At 37.3% G+C, this 20,207-nt stretch overlaps 1 protein-coding gene across 1 annotated transcript; it reads right to left on the reverse strand.

Moving 5' to 3' along the window:
* Positions 1–725: 725 nt before the first annotated feature.
* sts (steroid sulfatase (microsomal), isozyme S) lies at positions 726–13,466 on the reverse strand. Its single transcript, XM_079463000.1, has 10 exons — positions 13,123–13,466; positions 12,637–12,793; positions 12,247–12,368; positions 11,973–12,095; positions 3,948–4,362; positions 3,340–3,476; positions 2,698–2,835; positions 2,385–2,544; positions 2,011–2,132; positions 726–1,907 (listed from the first exon to the last, which is right to left on the reverse strand). Exons 1-10 carry the CDS (start codon positions 13,196–13,198, stop codon positions 1,522–1,524), a joined length of 1,836 nt encoding a protein of 611 aa, XP_079319126.1. The 5' UTR covers positions 13,199–13,466; the 3' UTR covers positions 726–1,521.
* Between the last annotated feature and the right edge of the window lie 6,741 nt (positions 13,467–20,207).

A 20,207-nucleotide genomic window follows, 5' to 3' on the forward strand; every position in this document is an offset into this window, starting at 1 on the left:
ATTTGTCTGAGGATCATCGATACTTTAAGGTTGAGTAAAACATGGGGTCATTTTGTTTCACCCCTGAAAAAAACCCTTTAAATAGGGGATTTAATTATGTTATCCCTTTAATTATTTGTCCATGGGGAAATTGTTTTAACTGAGGGCAAAGTTAAATTGTAGGCCTACAACTTGTATATTTCTTACTGTGCAAACTTATTTTACTTTGTAATAAAGGATTGTGTAAATTATCACAGTAATGTTTTGAATTACTCTGTTTAAATGTAAATCCAGACTAAATAAAGATTAACTCTGATTGCCTTTGTTTGCTATACAGCTCTTTGCGGTTAAATTCCGTAAACAGATTTACGGTTGAATGTTCTAATTTTACTAGCGAGTAATTAATTTACAGATCAATGGCTGTAAATTAACATTATTAAACCGTTTTTTAAAAGAACAGTATTTTGCCGTTAAAATTGGCCGTATTTTTACGGTAATATTTTACAGTGCAGTCATAAGCAGGGCTTTGATCCTTTTCTTTTGATCTTTATGTCAAGCCGACTACCCAGATTGCAATTGACTGATCTCACCACATTACAAAAGCATCCAGAAAAGCAGGATGATTTAAGCCCTATCACATTCAAGGGCCCTCTATAGGTACCATTCGACAGCATTTTTATTAGTCAGTAATGTCTCATATCGACATGATGCATTTTGAGCTATTCAGAGCGTTCAGACAAGTAACTAAATTTTCATTCAGAATACATTTATTTGATCTGCAAGTCAAATAACAACCAATGTAAATGCCATTCACAGTCCTGGATAAACAGAAGTGGTGTATCATACATCGTCAAATAGTGAACACTAAATGATTTGTTACACTCAAAGGAGAAATTTCCCTCACACAAATTCGTAATTTCATTCGTAAATATGTTCTAAAGATGTTGACAAGCATATGCCATTTAGACCAGCATAATAGCAAAAATCACATCATCATTTTTATTTCATTAAACAGAACATTTTAAATGTGATGAGATTAGCGCAAAGATCATGATGTTGACAGCGTGAAGAGCCTCTTATAGTTGGCAATGTAAATCATTCCGTGCAGCTTGATTAGTCACAAGTGAAAATAAGCAAAACAGATTGGATTCCAAAAATAACCCCTTAAACACCTAGAAGCACCAAAGCCTGTAAGAGTATTATGGGCATTGAGTTGTTACCCATTTCAGGCTAGATCAAAGCGTGTGAATAAAGAGGCAGTAATTACTGCTTCACAAACCCCTTGACTTCCCAGTGCTATATTCAGGATCATACCAGGTCTCCAAACTAGAGGAAAACAGCACTCACTTACTTGCGTGCTTCCTACACCGAAATCTTCTCTTCAGTCGCAAGACTGACCTTATGATACAAATGCACCCTTTTTTTAGTGAAAACACAAGATCAGATATACTTCCAATATTCCATGGAAGGTTTTTCACAACATAAATTAAATCCAACTTTAATTTATTTCAATAAAGCTGTCATTTTGAACTCCAGTCAGGTCTATTCCCTTCGAGTCTCGTGACTCTTCCCTGTCTGATAATCTCGTTCACAACTGCAAAGCTGACTGAGAGAGGAGCAGCAAGGCTGAAGCCATGGTTTCCAAATCAGGTTTCCACGGGAAAACTGCATTGGCACAGGCTTCAGACTCTGCTTGTGATGGCTTGCCGCTGTCCTCATAGTCTCTAGAACGGAGTAGAACTTGGGCTCTGTGTCTGGAGTCAGGGGGGTGCTCTCTGACGGATCGCTTGACAGCTCGAAAAGCAGCGGAGGGTCGTGGTGCGTGATGAAAGGCTCAACGCAGAAGCATATATGAGTGTGGAAGCAGGCGGAGCTGTTCTCTGGGTAGAAGTTGGGTGTAAACAATAATGCCTTCCAAACTTCAGTGCCTGGAAATACAGGGTAATTGTTAATAATGTTTAGCAAAACCTCTCACTTTCATGTGAATCAATTTAAGTGTTTGTGTGTGTAAATGAGAACGATAAAACTAACTGTCAGTTGGGTGCCATCTCACAGCGTTCAAGTTAGCATTGCAGTAATGGAACATAAATTCATGTTCAGAGCGTTTCACTTTCCCTTGCAAAAGGGGCAGCAGATCATGGCCATCGATGTCTCTGTAATACAAACAATGTATCCTAACTTCAACTGACAAATGGGCTTAAAAACTAGGCTACTATTTATTAAGCAGAGAAACATACTTTCTAACCCTTTGACTTTTATACATTATACAGTAGATCTGCACAAACAGTTGAGGTTATATATAGCTGCATTCTTTCTCTCTGACTGCAGTACATATAGTAACAGTAATCAAGATTTACCCAAAAGCCTTGACTGGCAGATCCTGTTGCTAGGTGACACATACTCACCTGTCGCTGGGTAGAGAAACACCAGCTAAATTCAATACTGTGGGGAAAAGATCCATGTTGCTAGTGGGCTCATCAATGACCTTCCCTGCAGGTATGACACCAGGCCAATAAAGAATCCCAGGTACTCGAATCCCACCTTCCCAATTGGTTGACTTGCCAGCTGCTCAACAGAACAGCGGGATGGAGGATGTGACATTGTTTTTCCCGATTTTCATTAAAATAATGAAGCTTTTACATAATGCTTTCTTCACTAGTAGAGGAAAAGGCTCTACTTAACCCTACAGTATGTCTTTGGACATGATGTATGTAATACCTCTGTATATGCCGCTAAAACCCCTGTGCACTTCTCCATGGATGGAAATCTCTTCCAGGTGTGGCCCCTGATCTGAGGTCACATACACTAGTGTGTTTTCCTTTAATTTTAAGCGCTCAAGGGTCTTCATGATCTGACCTAGGAACAGCAAGAACACAGTAAACAAATCACAAAAATATAAATTGAATAGAAGTAAATACTGAAACAGAAACTACTTAAAATTTGAAACCCATACTTAAGTCAGAAATTCATACAATAGACTCATTTTCATATTCATAGAATAATGGTACTATTAAGTATCCAAAGTTTATCGAATACACAAGTACAGAAGTTTTAGATATTTTTGACCCAAGACTGCCAAATTGAATTATTTTCCTTCTCTTGAAGAGAACTGCGCTTGAAACTGTGAGGAATCTTTTGACAGGAAAGGACCCGTCCTCCATGACAGTTCCTATTTTGTCACATAAACAATTTTCATTTTTCAAACTGGACCCATTTTTATCAGTTCAAAAGATTTACAGATAATTTCAAATCCATCTGTCCTATGCTCAGTTTTTTTCCAATTCTTTCTCAGCTCAGCTACCAATACACTATGTTACGAATGGAAAGAAAACAGCATGAAAAAGTAAAGTCATTCAGTACCTACACTCCAGTCCACTTCCATGACAGCATCACCATAGAGACCATGCTGGCTTTGGCCTCTGAAGCGAGGAGATGCAAAAAGTGCAGTGTGGACTTGGATGAATGAAAAGAAGAGCAAGAAAGGCCTCTCTGAATTCCTTTTAAAATGTGCAGAACAAACCATGTTATGTTCCATCTTTAGTCAGACAATCACAAAACATGTCATTTCAAAGTTATTTATCCCACTAGATATCAGAGATCACTGTCAGACAGAAAGAGATTTGTTTTCATGATAGTTTTGACAAGGTTCGGTAGACGCCATTCTATAGAGCCTTATAAATATTATAGTTTCAATCAAGAGAACTCTTGGAATGTATTGCATTTCATTGATATGGATGTACAAAGGATTTGTTTTGGTGGACTAGATGTGCTGCACTGCAGCTGTTGGCATGAGTGAAGGTTGTTGCCGAAACATGCACATAATTACAAATAATACAAATAAATGTGAATTCAATTTCTTACACTTAAAGATACACCTTCAGATTTCTAAGATCATGAGAAACATTTCAACTCTTTTACATACATTGAACATACATAAAAACAGTTGTTTTAAAAAGGTGGACACATACCTTTCCAGGAACTCTGTGGCCTCGTTGGTCATCCTCTGTGTGAGGTTCTCTAATATGAATGGTTGCTCTACAATCTCCGCCCCCCTCATGAGAAAGCAGTTTAAATTTGGAAATGTGTACAACATTAGTTGAAAGAGACCCATCACCATCCCTATCAGGACTAGAAAACACAAAACTACTTTCCTGGGCACAGTTATCACTCCTTTAAAATGGAGTAAAGCAAGGGAGGCTAGACCAATGCTAATGGCCTTGTAGGGAATGTGAACATGGGCATTATGGAAGACAGATCCATGTCCTGGCTGGCAGTCCCGGAGATTTGTCATTATAGTACCGTAGAAGTGATCAAAACCATGAGAGCTGGGATGATGACAATGGTCTGCGCTGTCTTCACAGTTAAGGCCCAGGTGCCATTTTCCTAGAATTGTATTACAGAAATCAATACAACTACACAACAGCACAGTTCTCAGCCTGACATTCATTTAGTATTCTTACTATGTGTAATGCCTCAGGAGTGACCATAGAAACATGGACACAATTACACAACCACCTCACATTTGCGGAAAACCTTAGCATGAGACCGAAAAACAGTTACGCCATACCTGAAAGCAATGCCTCCCTGCTATGGTATGCAACTGGCACCTGTTGTCATTCTTGCTCACTTACTTGTACATTCACTGGCAACTTGATTTTAGGTACACCTGTTCTATTTAGTTTTCGCCAGAAGGTGACCAATGATTACCGGTATTATATGCCCCATGCTATTGGTCATTTTGTCCGACAAAATAGTCAGTAGAGATAATACATTTATGCTGGTGTACTTGCAAAAATTGTGAAGAGGTGCAACACAGACAGCAGGAACCCAGACACATTTACTGGATATGACATTATAAATGCATATTGCTTTTTATGATTTTATTTATAAATAAATAGGCAACTTTACATGGGGAGTGTTGCTCCGTAATATTGTTATCCTACAGTACGTCAAAAAATGGTGCTGGGGTTGAGTTTCTCCCTGTGACCTGTAGGCTATACCTTCAATCTTTATTTTTTTTACTTCATTTTGAGTACTTTAATTTCCTGGATATAGCCAGGCTAACCATTGTGTCCATTTCAGTGTGAAATCAACATCTTTTTCAGTTGTAATTTCAAAATATTTTCAAAAACTATTTCAGAGGGCAGAAGAGAATAGTCAGACCAATGGTTAAAATAACAATGATAACAGTAAATAACCATTTGTTAAACCTGAGATATGCAAATGATCACCTGTATAGTTTTATCCACACAAATATTCAGTACAGTAAATGCCTTTTGAACAGCAACAATGGATTGTCCACATGCAGGAACATTTTTGACAGCCAATCTAAATCAATTAGTTCTCTTTCCTTTTGTGCCAGTGGAAACAGTTATCCCCAAATACTTTGTAATCATGTTAAAACTATTCCACAAAGCTCTGGACCATCGGAAAAAAACCTTATAACGGGACAATCTGGCCCCTGTAAATCATTTGAGGTGCTATTTATATTTACTTTATTTAAATGGTCACTATGGTGTCCATCATTCTCTCATGGATGAGAAGGATATATAGAAACAGTTAAAAAAATATTGAATTAGGTATCTAATTTAGGAATTTAGGTACATAGCCATGCATGCAACATGTTTGTGTGTTTTGACATACAGTGAGGGAAATAATTCTTTGATCCCCGCTGATTTTTTTAATTTGCCTGTTTACAAAGAAATGAAGGGTCTAAAATGTTTATGGAAGGTTTATGTTAACTGACAGAAACTGAACATTAACCAAATAATAAGGGGAAAAAATTATATAAAGGTTATAAATTGATTTCCCCAATGGGTTAAAGATGATCATGAGAAAGGTTAAAGATCAGCCCAGAACTACACGGAAGAAGCTTGTTAATGATTTAAAGACAGTTGAGACCACAGTTAGCAAGCAAACCATTGGTAACACGCTGTCCCACAATAGATTGAAATCCTGAAGCACCTGCAAGGTCCTCCTGCCCAAGAAGGCCCGTCTGGCTTGTCTGAAGTTTGACAATGAACATCAAATTTATTCAGAAAAGGCTTTGGAGAAAGTGCTGAGAGACCAAAATTGACTCCTCTTTTTGGAGGGAGAGAAATGCTGACTATGATTCCAAGAACACCATCCCTACAGAGAATACCATATATGGTAACCTGCTCGATAAAGAGTTTTAATGTCTCCCAAACACATTTGCTGTACAGTTGGTGAAATAACGGAAACAAAATGTATAGGATAATTCTATGTAAGTCGCTTTGTATAAAAGCGTCTGCCAAATGCATAAATGTAAACATATTACTCCCCAGACAAAATTATGCTATAAATGTAGTCAACGTTGTATCAGTGTTCACAATGTGCTAATATATTTAGCAAAATTCATGCAAATAGGTTTTACAGCACGGATTTGTTTCGAACTATTGAGCGCTCCAAGAACCACTTGACCACACGGCGGCGAGGTTGCGTGTCTTAACTCTGGCTCTGGGAAGGACTAAGCATCCCTATGATGCATCCTTGTGTTTGACAAGCACCCTATGCAGGGCTTGTGTCACTTCTGGTTTATAGACCAACAATACAGTTGTTGCTAGGATGACAAAGGTCACTTTACTAGTAAAATAGTTAAAGATTAGTTTAATACTTCGGGTTCAAGGCAAGATGTTAGCACCCAAACATGCAATATTTGCCAACCATTTTACAACAAAACGTTAAAAGGGTAACCGGTTAAACATACGTATATTCTTATTTTTATTTTTTGAAAAATATGATTAGTTCCCAGAACTTTAACTGATCTCTAGGAACAGGGACATTCTAACTGTTAATGTTAACATTGAAAGTGAAGTGTAAAGCATATTTAGTTGCATATTAGGGAATATTTGCATATTGTGAATTAATAGAATACAAATTCTGTCATTTATTACTCGCCACCATGTTGTCCCACAACCGTAAGACATTAATTCATTTTCTAAGCACAAATTAAAATAATTTTTATGAAATACGAGAGCTTTTGACCTCCCGTAGACAGCAACACAATTACCACTCTCAACAAAGTTTATAAAGACAGAGGCCAAAGAAAGCAAGAACAGACTTGTGTCCTTGCTATTTCGGACTTGGTAAGTTCAGACTTGGGAGTTTGAACTTGTGAGGATGGGAGGACGCAGTCCGGTTATATTAGAAATGGAACAGTAGAGTACTTAATGCCATCCTATGTCATAATATGTAGATTTAGATTTAAACAAAGTTAAATTGGATCATGTGACAAAACACAACAGTGCTGTCGTTTTTATTTTAAAATATTTATATGTGATTCTGGCAATGACTGCTCTGATTTAAAAAATCTAAGGTAGCGTACTTCAGTAAGAAGCGCTCGGATACAACATTAAAACAAAAATAGAAAAGTGAAACTTAACTTTTCCATCAGTACAAATGATTAGTCCAGGAACAAATAAAAGATTTATAAGACCAACGACTGCCTGTTAGATATGCCTAATATCAATTCAATCTCATGCTAAACCGCTACAAAGACATCTCCTGTGTCAGCCTCCATTCACACATGAACCATATCCCTCTTAACCTTACGAAACATATTGTTTGTTTCTGGATCATGACAATTTACCTTGGGCCTTTTCATATCAAATTTGGTAAATTATATATATTCTAGACGTTATACTCAGTGTGATAAATGTTACATAAACATTAATAAATAGGTGTCTTGTTGTAAATAAATAGAAGACTAAAGTATTGATGTAAAGACAATTATGGTGACCTCAAAATGGGTTGTACCAGTGTTAAAGTCAAACACCCCTGCACTTATCTGATATCCTAACTCAGTAGTAACCATAATTCTGAACATGCTCTCTCAGTCCCCATATGAACATAAGAAAATCATTGATTTAAAGCTTAATTCCCCTAAGACGCATTACTGCATGCTCTGTTTGCAATGCGAATCAGTCATCTAAATGCTCTGTCAGTGCCCTTCCAGCTCTCCTGCTTGTGTTTTGCTGTTTTGTTTTTAAGGTGTCCCCTAACTCACATTCATACCTATGGTGAACAACACATTAAGTTGATGGTCTGTAGAGCTGCTGGCATTTCATCCACCTCCATTCTCCATTGAAGTTTACTTGGCCTTTTACATGCCTTGGAACATTATAGAATGTGAAGCTGACGCCAAGTCCTATGTTGCGTGTGGTGTCGCCATCTTGGGAGGATCGTACTCCACTGATGTTTTTGTTTTGATATGTACCATTACTTGTTTTGTTTGATATATGGAGAAATCGAAAGAACCAGGGGCTTTTCCTGAAAGACTCTGTGTAATGCACAGCAAGACCGACCTACTATAGTTATATTTCCTAATCATACAAGAAAAAAGAAAGAAAAAGGAAAAAACAGCAATCCTCCCAGGAAGGCGCAACATTCAACAAGGCGTGACGTAGGTTCACATTCTCCATATGTAGTCCATGGGATTTTGCCTTACCTCAAAGACAATACTGGACCCCCTGCAGTTTGGTCACCGAGCAAACAGGTCTGTTATGAAGTCAATGTGGGACTGCATTATACCCTACAACATCTGAACAGACTAGGGAATTATTACAGGATCCTGTTTCTGGACTTTAAAACAATCATCCCAGCACTCCTCCAGATAAAACTAACCCAGCTCTCTGTTCCTAGCTCTGTGTGTCAATGGATGACCAACTTTCTGAAAGACAGGTGACAGCTAGTTAGAATTGGTAAATTTACATAACTGTCTGGTTCGGCTCATTTGCAACAACTGACCTCCGAAGTCTTCAACGGATAGTCCAGACTGCTGAGCGAATCACTGGCACAGCCCTCCCTACTCGCCAAGAACTGTACCTATCCAGAGTGAGATAAAGAACTCGCAAAATCACTCTAGACTTCTCACACCCACTTTCTCTTCGAACTGCTGCCTGGTTGGCGCTACAGAGCACTGAGTACCAAAACTGCCAGACTGAATAAGCATGATTTGGAGCGGCACATACCTCTCAATAAAAGGTGCAACAGCTTAAAATGCATATCAAAGAACTAAGACATGAGGTCAAAAGAACTGCCAGTAGAGCTTTGAGACAGGATTGTATCAAGAGACAGATCTGGGGATATATAATGTTTTGAAGGTTCACAGAAGCATGTAGCCTCTATTAATCCTTAATGAAAGAGGTTTTTGAACTACCAGATCTCTTACTTGAGCTGACCTCCTGTCCAAACTGAGCCATCGATGGAGAATGGTCTTGGTTAGAGCGGTGACCAAGAAGCTGAAGAAGATTACTCTGGTTGAGCTCTATGATCATATATGGAGATGGAAGAAACTTACAAAAGGACAAACATCACTGAAACACTCTACCAATCTGGGCTTTATGGTAGAGTTGCCAGACTCAGTGAAGACACATAATGTAACTTTCAACTAATCTTTCAACCAATCAGAGACAAGATTCTCTGGTCTGATGAATCTCAGTTTCATTCATCATGTCTGGAGAAAACCTCAAAATACAGAGATAATGATCATGAAAACCAAGCCCATAACATTCAAAACCTTGGACAGGGCAGAAGGTTTATTCTCCAACATGACGATGATCCTAAGCACACAGCTAAAACAAAGCAATTGTGGCTTACGGACAACTCTGTCTATAACCTTCGGTGGCCCAGCTAGTGCTCGGGCTTGAACCCAACTGAACATCTCTGTATACGTTAACCTGAAAATGTCTGAGTTTGAGAGAATTTGAGGAGAAAAATGGCAGAGAATTGCCAAATGCAGATGTGTAAAGCTTGTCACATCATACCAAATTAGATTTCTAATAAATTTGCCAAGTTCTAAGTCACAAATCTGTTTTTTGTTTTGACATCATTGTGCACGGAGAGTAGATTAATGAAAATGTTTTATTTAAAGCAGTTTAAGATAAGGCAGCAACATAACAAAATATGAATAAAATGAAGGGGTATGAATAGTTTTGCTAGGCACTGTATATACTCATATGTATATGTTGTTGATATAATATTCAGACATCCACATTCCCCTGCATTACAGTATATGATGCATTATAATTTGTATATAGTACATCTGTACATGCAATATACTGCCTATTGTCCTTTTGTCTAATATTTTCCTTTTTGCCAAATGTGTATTAACTCTCACATATTTATTTTTACTTTTTGCTACCTGTGCCTGTCACTTTTTTTTACCTGTATGTGCACTGGAAGCTTCGGTCACGAAGACAAAATCCTTGTGTGTCCAATCACACTGGCAATAAAGCTATTTCTGATTCTGATTGTCGAGCGTATGAAAGTATTATGACAAATGACCTTTTATATTATAAAACAAACTAAGTCTCAAAACATGCAGCTTTAATTAGCATTCCACAATAACAAAGGCATATTATTCCCAGATATAGTGTACACCCCTAAAGAAGGTGCTACAAAAGGATCTTTACAGCGATACCACAGAAGAACCATTTTTGATTCCCCAAAGAACCATTTACTATTAATTTATTTCTATAAATATTATATTCTACGCATCTAAAGTACCCTGTTTTACTACAAAGAACATATTTGCAAAGCAGTACGATTCTTATGAAATTAAAGGTTCTTTATGGAACCATAGAGTCTATCCGAGCAAACATCAGCATGTTATGAATAACAGGTGGCAGTGACTTACAGCAAAGGGCGGTGATTCCCGGTCTCTTTGCTGTACAAATAGTGGTCGTCAAGCAATAAACATGGGGTCATGGGTGATGCCATGATAGTAAAATGGTTGTACATTATTGGGTCAACCAATATTTTTATGCACATCTAGCTTTTCAACAAATGCATCATGTACTAAGTAAATGTATGCTCAATATTCTGTATTGTAGATTGCCAGCTTGTGGACCCAATAATTAGGATCAACAATTATTAGCACATAAACAGACCATGGATCCAAAACATGTCAAAGCTGAAATTTGTATAACACCTTTCCATAAAAAAAAACAGTACACTTTGGGCTTTAGTTACTCCAGAGGCATTTAACACAGTGAGATATCAATCTCTGTTATTGGAAAACTTAGGTCAATAACCTAACTGCCATCTGCAAGCGCATATACTGTGCTACTGTATATCTAGGATTACACTACATGTAAACGTTAAGAGTCACTTAACTGAAATGTTTTTTATGTTAAAATAGTTTAAACTGAAGGTAAACGCTTACGTTTAAAAAAAAGATTTTTGCATTCACACATGTCATTGTACAATGATATTACTTTAGATTTTTCTGACAAAATATAGTAATTAAAATATGTTTTTTACATTTTACATTTACTTGAGTTTCACTTAGAACAATTATCCATGTTGTCATGAAGGAACAACAGCTATGGCATTACCAATACTGTCAGATCAAATTAAGTTATGAAATGAGTCTGTTTTACTGCTAAGAAATTGCTCTACATGTCTGCAAAATGAAAATCTCTTAAAATCACTAATAAAGCAAAACTATCAAAATAACAGAATTTAACAGAATACAAAAAATATATAAGCCTCCTCCCGTTATAATCTTGATATAAATACATAAAATAACAATTTATTTCAAGATTTACTTCCATTATCCAGTCCAGGGCTGGGAATCGCTATGACGTAAGACGTAATTAAGTGACTTCTTATTTGTGTGCCACTGGAACTCAAAATATCAAAATCCTTAAACACACTTAAAAGTTTCGAGATAACTGAGGAAGTAGATTATTCATACCATAATATGATGGCTAATAAAATACTGAGAAAACAGTTCTTTACATTGTTGGCAAAGGGTCTACGCTAAAGATAGTAAAATATAACAGTTTGATTTTTTATTTTCTTTATTTCGCAACATAATTATTCTACAAATGTGGAAAAAATATTAAAGAACAAATAAGCGAGTGACCCTAAACCAACAAATGTACGTTGATTAATGGATAATTATATCACTCATTAGATTGTGAACATTTTTCTCAAAGCACTCTTTATGTTAGAAGTACTCAGCTTACCAATTAAAGCTGTAGCATAGCCTTGCTCTTTAGCAACCCTGGCAAAGGTGATTTCCTCACGTGGAAGACCTCCTGATGATGCAGAAAAGAGATACACTCCCATGCGGCCATTCCCAACCATACCTGCACTCTCAACAGAAAATACAGAAACAAAAACCGTTGTACATTCCCTGACCAATCTCAAAACATACCACAAGGATCATGATCAATTTTGATCACACTTATTATGAGCAGTTTTCAGCTGAACTTCGGGTGCAGATGCTCCAGGTCTGACCTGATCGGATTGGGTATCTGCCTGTAAGGAAGGCTGCCCTGCTGGGGGTGCAGAGTGGAGCAGCAGCTATATGGTGGGTCAGTTTGACTCCTTCCTGGGCCAGTCTGTCAATATGAGGCGTCCTGCAGGCCAGTGGGATGCAGAAAGACAACTTAATGAACTTGTCAAAAAGAACTAGGAAGCCACTTTCAAACCATCTAATAGGGAAGTCTCTTGTCTTGATCATATCAAAGCCAGCGTTATTTAAATCTAAAACTGTTCCATTGTTACATGAAATATACATGCATACTACTTAACAGCTAATGTTGGAAGACATTATTATAACATAGGCTACCAAGCAAGCTAATGGGAAATGGCAACAATTCGTAATAAGAAAAGCATGATATAAACCTAAGGCTTGTGTTCCCATAGCAACCAAGGTCTCCAATTCCTAAATCATCCACCATCATTAGGACAAAATTAGGTTTGGTAGCTGTGTCTGGATTAGCTGAACAGAGAATCAGACCAATGGGGCATATGAGCCAGGTGAATGACTTCATCATAAGTCCTGAAAGAGAAAGCAAACAACATGATTAGAAATGCATGCAAACAATAAGCAAGATATGGCAGTAGTGCAAAGCCAAAGAGCTTGTTCAGTAAGACGACGATCACCAGAAGTTGTGAAAAACAAGAATGTATGCAATGGAAGTCGTGAAGTCTGTAACAGTGGGTTAAATCATATTTCACTTTGCCCACTTAAGTGTATTGGCCGACCGTGCACTCGGGCTAGCCTATATATAATCCAATTTGATGCATTCTTAATTTTGGAAAGGTTTAAGCATTCATTGCGTTTTCATGATGCATTATTTTCCTAAAACGGCAGGTGTGCTTTCCTACCTGCTGCACCCGGAACGAGAGAGAAATCTTCCAGCCACTGACAGACTTGCTGCAGTCGCGATACTGAACAGTGCATAACATGCTTCGTTTTCAAATCAGATTCATGATGACATAAGGAAGTAAGGCGTAGGTCACGTGTTTGTTTGTTTGGTTGGTTAAAAGTTGGCAGTGTCTATAAGCGTTGACTTAAACAGTAATGTTGACCGTCTTTATGAAATCAAGACCTTTATTTTTAGCAACTCTATCGAGTTACTATTTTTTGACATTGTCTCTGCGTAACAACTAAAGTGAATTCACAGCCAAGGGCTGTGGTTTTACCACACAGACAGACAAACATCGCCACCTCTTGTATCTTTTTGGTATAGGCCTGAAATAAAATCGCACTTTAGGTCAGGATTCTATGCTCAACCTTGTTGTTCAGCACAGGCAGAAGATTATATAACTTAGATTCAGCACAGGCAGAAGATTATATAACTTAGATTCAATATAACAATATCGAAAACACAGTTTCCATTGTCTCATGTACTCTTTCTTGTAGAACGTACAGTACATTGTAGCAGAGACACTGAAATAAACTCTTCATGGCCCACTGTTTTAAAGTATCTTGTTTAAAGATTGTTTCTTTTTTAAAGCCATTTTCAAGAAATGTTGGCTTTTTGCTTCAGAGTTGATACTTCGAATTCCACTGACAATTTTCTTGCCAGTAGACAAAATGTTTTTATTCATTTGCCTTTTCACATTAGAACTGCAGTATGTTTATTGTTTAATTTTATAAATGAATGTCAAACAAATAAAGCTTAAACTTTGAACTTGAACTTGTTTTCTACAACTTTGTTTTTGCAAAATACATTTTTACTGTAAACAAACAACATGTTTTTTATTATTTTGCTTTATATAGAGTTAATGCATTTGGTATTATTCAGTAAAATAAATAAAGTAGTGTATTAGAATCGTATTACAGCATTCATTTTGAGAATTTGCGGTTAAAAGCATCAGATATCAGGATGTATTGTACTTGCATAGCCCAACCTTTTCTCTGTCTTGGTGTTTTGCTCCGAACCATTCGCTCGCAATACACATCAATTCAAGTCCTCATCTAGCATTTCATCCATGGAACGTATCCACTCCTCCCGTTACCTCTGCAAATCTGAAGCCACGGAGACATGGATGGGTCATTGCTAATAACCACGCTCGAGTGCTCCGAGTGCACCGTGGGCTGCTGGTCAGCAGGGGATGGTGCTGAGCTGTTTTTTTTTCATTCCAAAGCCCTTAGTTTAGATGCATAGTAGGCCTGTGTCTTTAATCTGTATTTTAGCCGTGTGGGCTTTTCTGACTTGTTTATTAATCTCTTACAGTGGTTGCTTATGCACAGTACTTGCCAACTGCCTTGTATGCCAGTTTTTTGTGTAGGTTACTGGAGAAATATTTGGACTTTTTAGCGTTACTTATAACGCAGGGGAAGGTAAACAAATATTTGTAGAGTACTAAAACAAATTAGATTCCAAAAACGTTTAGGGTTTTCTTTTTGGCAACACATCTAACATATATACTATCATATGTTTTCATATTCAGGGTGATAACATGATTCAGTGAACGTAACACATTGTCCAGTTGATGGCAGTATCAGCTTTCTAACATGGGCGGACCGTGTGCTGGTCATTATTTGCTCTGGGTATTTCAACGGGGCCTATTTACTACATACATTTTTTCCAACCTGACATAGAGGTGCATCTTAAAAATATGCTAGCAATAAATCACTGAAGGCGAGATCGGTAGTAAAAAACCTGACATAGTAGTCTAGAGGCTTTCCTTAGGGGCTATCATCTCAGCAGGTAACAGCTCTAGCTCATGTTTGTGCCTAATACAGCCCACCCAGGTGGTAGAAACCATTGCGTATCATGTTAAGGTCCTGACCCACCTTCATGCTTGGTGATCGATCTTATCAGAAAAAGGCTGTGAAAGACTGCGCACCTGGACCTGAGGGCCATGAATAATAACAGGATAGTTTACAACAGATTGTTGCACTAATTATATTGAAGAAAATTACATTTAGTTCAAGAATATGTGTTCAAATAATCAGTTTGGTTTTGATTCATTGAATAGAAAAACATTCTTTGTTTTTCCTCTTTCTTCAACATTCTGTCTGAACAGACCCCAGCCCACATCCTCACACTCCGATATGCACTGATTGAATAAAAACTATTTGTCAATCATAAGTGCTTTAGGGGGAGATAAAAAGGTAGAGACAGAAAAAACAAAGCATCTAAATACAGGAGCCCTCACAATGTGTTTTTAAAAATGATCAGATGGTTTACTATGCAGTCTTGTAGTATCATGTCTTTATTGTACTCTACTCTATAGTCTGTGGAGAACGTCTTTGTACAATATTGTTATGAGATTGACTCTTTAAACATGTGTTAAAAACATCTTTAATCAAAATTCAGTCTGTGCTTATTCAATTGAGAGACAATGATGCATGTTTTTTTCCCCTTTGAGGAAGCAGGGCTTTTAAACACAATCTTTCTGTGATTACTGTCAGTGACTTTGGTACCTTTTCAAAGAGAAAATCTTGTTTTGAACTGTTTTATATAATGTAGATCTTCCACATTTCCTCCTTCCTTTCCGTTTTATCTCAGATTACTTTCGGGATTAATGTGAAATAAAACCCTTAAATTGGGAAAAACAGCAGCTAAACAATTTGTTTGTAAAATGGTATTTAACAATTTTGTAAAATAAATAGCTGTATAAAATGTTTCATCTTTGGCAAGCTATTGACCTGCATGTTTATGTTGCATTTCACATATTTCCCAGCATGAATAGTTTGTTCTAATAAAATAAATTGTGCGTACAATGGTTTTGTGGCTCTCATGGGAAACATTTGTTGTGTATTGCCCTTTGTGACTGGTAGGCACAATACTGGCTTGCATCCATAACTGTGACTTACAACAGGAACATGCTCCATTAAGTGTTTTCAAGCTGTTTCACACATTTCTGAATTTGAGCAACAGATGACAAAGATGTCAATTCGCTTGATGAGCTGGGAATTTAGTTATTTATTGACTCAAGCCAGATACAGTTTGCCATCCTCCAGTGGTGCAAAAACCACAGCAAATGCCTGCGTGTTTTTTGTAAAGATCTTACAAAAGGATAAATGTAATCATACTGTCATTTATGCTTGGATTAGAAGGGAAAGCAAGCTTGAGCCAACACAGGTGATTGATCTCAACTGCTCAAACATGTGCACACAATAATTGTCATTTCTTACTTGACAATGTCATACACTTCTAAAAAGTATGTATTAAGCATTTGTGACTGAACACTCAAGCTGTGTATTTGTGTAACAAGGCACACTGGAATCAACGAATTGTCACAGAAAGGCCCACTCTCTTTCAGGTACAGCATCTTGTGAGTTATAAGCAAGCACAGTCACTTCTCATTGCAGTTGCACAAAGAATAATGCGGAGACAACCAAGCCTTTCTGTCTCTATTAGATGTCATGTCATCACTTGTCACTTCTTGTTTCTTCTGCTTGGGCTGAACTATCACTTTGCTGTTTTCTCTTTATTTTTCGTTGTTTCTCACTTCCATTTCTGAAGATATTATTACAGTGTCCCTTCGAGGGAGATATGTATAAAAATAAAACTTCAAAAGCACAATATGCACGGGTTTTGCATTTAAAACATCCAAACCACATTGTTATATCTGGTTGCGTGTGTCATTGCATGTGATAAAATTTAATAGATATAAAACGTTATTTCATTCCGTCATCCATGAACATGATTTGTGAGTCCCATCAGATTTCCAATGTCAGTGGAGGTAAAGATGACGACAACCATCATCCCACACTCCCTTACAGCATCATCAAGCTATACTTTGCAATTGTTTTTAAAAAGGAAAATCTGCTGTGCCTTTTATTTAAAAACGCTGTTCTTGTAGAGTTTGCATGGAAAAGGTTTACATGTAGGGGTGACATCAGAGATTTGCCTTTTCAAAGTAAGGTTTGGGTATTGGGTTGGATTAGAGAAGTCGTGTCTTACAAGTACTAATAAACAGCCATCCAATAATATGCATGCTAATAAGCACCTTTTTAATAGTGACAATTGTTAAAAGTGTTACCGGAGGTAATTGCCAGTGTTAATGCAGGTCAACAAAACTGGACAACTGTGTGACACATAATCACAGAAATAGGGCAGCTGAGTTTTTCTTGTATTTGTTCTCGCACCCTATGACTAGACTAGCCTTGAATTTAGTTCTCTGTGTCTTTTTGCAATTGAGACTACTGGATTTTATTATTTAATGCTGTCCACTCATCCAGGAAGCTAATGATCCATTCATTCTTTCATTGGTTAATTCACTCATTTGTCAAAAATGCTGGCCATGTCCTTCTCTCCGAGCTGAGGTGGAACAGAGGTGTAGCTGTACAAGTGACAGAGCCAGAGGTGATCAGAGGATCTCTGCACTGTGTAGCTCACGCTGACAACTTTGACAACAATCTTTTCTTAATTGTTTTCAATGAAAACTGCGATCTTCCAAGCTCAATGGGCTCTTTGTTACTTTTACATAAATGCTCTAACTGTCAGTGTGCTTTGCCTGAGGTGTGAAAGTAAAGAGGTTCTGATGCATGCTAGAGGGTTAAAATGTTATGTGTGTACATGTGGTCCTGAAACCAAATGGTAACACCAGTAGTTATTTAACCTTGTGGGGACATTACTAAACAAACTAAATTATGTTTATTTGGAAATGTAAGAAAGGCAGGATGTTTTCTGTGAGGTTTAAGAGTAGGGTTATGTTATACAGTTTATAAAAATCATTGTCTATGGAAAGTCCCCATAAGACACAAATGCCCCAACTTAAGTGTGTGTTTATTCCTCACTGTGCGTTTTTCAAAATGGACATGTGGTTGTGAGAGATTGTAGTGCCTAGGTGAATATGGCTCTATGCCTGGCGCAATGCTGTTCTGTAGGTTTACTCCAGTCTTTTGAGTTTGTTTAGCTTCTGGTTGTTTTGACTGCACCTCTCCTCTATTCTATACACTCTGTCCCCAATGTTTCATCAAGAACATTGCCATGTAATCTATTTGGTCTGAAAATATTAACAAATATAATACTTTTATTATTATTTTAGTCACAATGTTGACACTACACTGTCTCATTTTCTCCCCCCAGCTCTAAAGTTCTTAAAGAGACTCATTTCTTGTATGTAGCTTGTCTAATCTCCTAAGAAGTTCTAAATTCCCAGGCTTCATTTCCACCGCATTTTGCCTCCAGCAATGCTAACTGGAACAGCTTACAGAGTATGCCAGTTTTGAGTGGAGACTGGCACACATGTTGACGTCCTAGTATTATGTTTTCATCCCCTCAAACCTCTGTCTTCTCGTAGCTTTAGCAATTCTATAAACAATCATACAGGTGTGGAAAGAACCAGGTGCCCATCACCATCTAAACAGCTTGTCATCGGTTCTATCAGGTGTATATACTTTGATGTTTTTGGAGAGCGATTGCTCTGTTAATGCTGATCTGTTACTTGTTGCGAGGTCGATTTTGGCAGTGGTATTGATCGTCAAAGCCAAGCTTCTGAAAAATGCACAGTACAATTGTTATCATTTTTCTTTTAAACATCGCCACCTCTCCTCTTTTAATTTTCTTATTTAAATCTAGCTTTGTTTTTACGTCTGCTTTTTTGGTAAACCCTGGTGAATCTGACGACTGAACAGTCTTTGGTTACTCTACACAATGTGCTATTGATCATTACAAAACAAGCTAGGCTAGGAAGCTAAAAGTCATTGAAGGATGGCCATCCTGTTTACAGAACTTACAGAATTAAAGGCCAGACAGAGATCATTCATCGGGCATGCTTTCACAAACCTTATTGCTTGATGCTTGATCATGATTGAAATCGAGATGGGCTACATTGAAAACCCAGAAAAGTTGAGTATAGGCTACTTCATTGATTGAGTTAAACCATTTAATTGAGTAATGAAGTCTCCCAAAAAGCGTATATTTTAGTTCACTTTGTGTTTATTTGATACTTAATAATTTAAAACAAAAGGTATTCAACAAATCCATGCCCAACTCTGTCAACCATTGAAAGAGAACGTATCTCTTTATATTTTTCTAAACCCCTGTTGATAGAGTCTAACGGTCAGAAAAAAATCATTCTTTGCACTAGTTCTCTATTTAGAAAAGAGGAAAAAACATGCATAAGGATATGATAAAAAAGGATCGTTTTTGAGAGAGTACGTTGAGAGATGGCTCTTCGTAGAATATAAAACAGTTACTATATTTAAATTCTCATGTGCTCATATATGAGGAATTCTAAAAATGGCACTTACCTGATTATGGAAAATCATGCTTTAAAGGGGGGACTGGATGTACGTTTTGATAGACTCTGATGACCAGCGGCCCAGCACTTGGATCTGAGGCTGTGAAAGGCCTTTTGGGGCGGCCTTAGTTGCTGTGCCTACACGGAAGGAATGGCATGAGAAATGGTCTGCGGGGATGCTGGATTGGAGCAACACAGCTTTCAGATGTTTTTGGAACCAAAAGCGTGTGACGGGGCGGTTGGAATCGTCGACGAGGAGGGGGTCAGATGAAGATTTGGCTTGTGGCCTTCTCATAGCAATTTTTTGTGAAACATCTACAATACTGAAATGAATTTTAACTTTATTAAAACAAATGGCCATCAGTTCTTATCCTTTGAGGAAACAACATTCAGGCATATGGGTATTACTCACTGCATTGTTTATTGACAATTTTAAGGTCATTAGACTAATTCAGTTAAATTAACTAGGATTTTTTTTTATTATGGGTCTTAAACACAAACTTTAATTGATGATTACTTTAAAATTTTCAACACAAAAACATGAGGGCTAACAGTTTAAAAAACAAATCAATTTGCATATCACTGATGGCATTAGGACATAAAACAAAAATCTTGAAACGGTAAATATTTTCTGCGGTTTTCTGGAATGGCAATAGTAACCCGTTTATCCGGTTTTTAAATATGGGATCATTGAAATATCAAAAGATATCAAAGAAATATGATCAACCTGGACGGATGTCAAAAAGAAATCTTTTGAAGAGAAC

This window comes from Barbatula barbatula (genome assembly GCF_947034865.1).
Source record: "Barbatula barbatula genome assembly, chromosome: 8".
NCBI lineage: Eukaryota > Metazoa > Chordata > Actinopteri > Cypriniformes > Nemacheilidae > Barbatula > Barbatula barbatula.

Bases quoted from the DNA above. Each gene is read 5' to 3' on its own strand.
- sts (XM_079463000.1), bottom strand. From the start codon at position 13,198: ATGCACTGTTCAGTATCGCGACTGCAGCAAGTCTGTCAGTGGCTGGAA. The intron at 12,096-12,246 runs GTCAGACCTGGA...TTGAGAGTGCAG, and splicing joins CAGATACCCAATCCGATCAG to GTATGGTTGGGAATGGCCGC. The intron at 1,908-2,010 runs GTTAGTTTTATC...CTGTATTTCCAG, and splicing joins GAGATGGCACCCAACTGACA to GCACTGAAGTTTGGAAGGCA.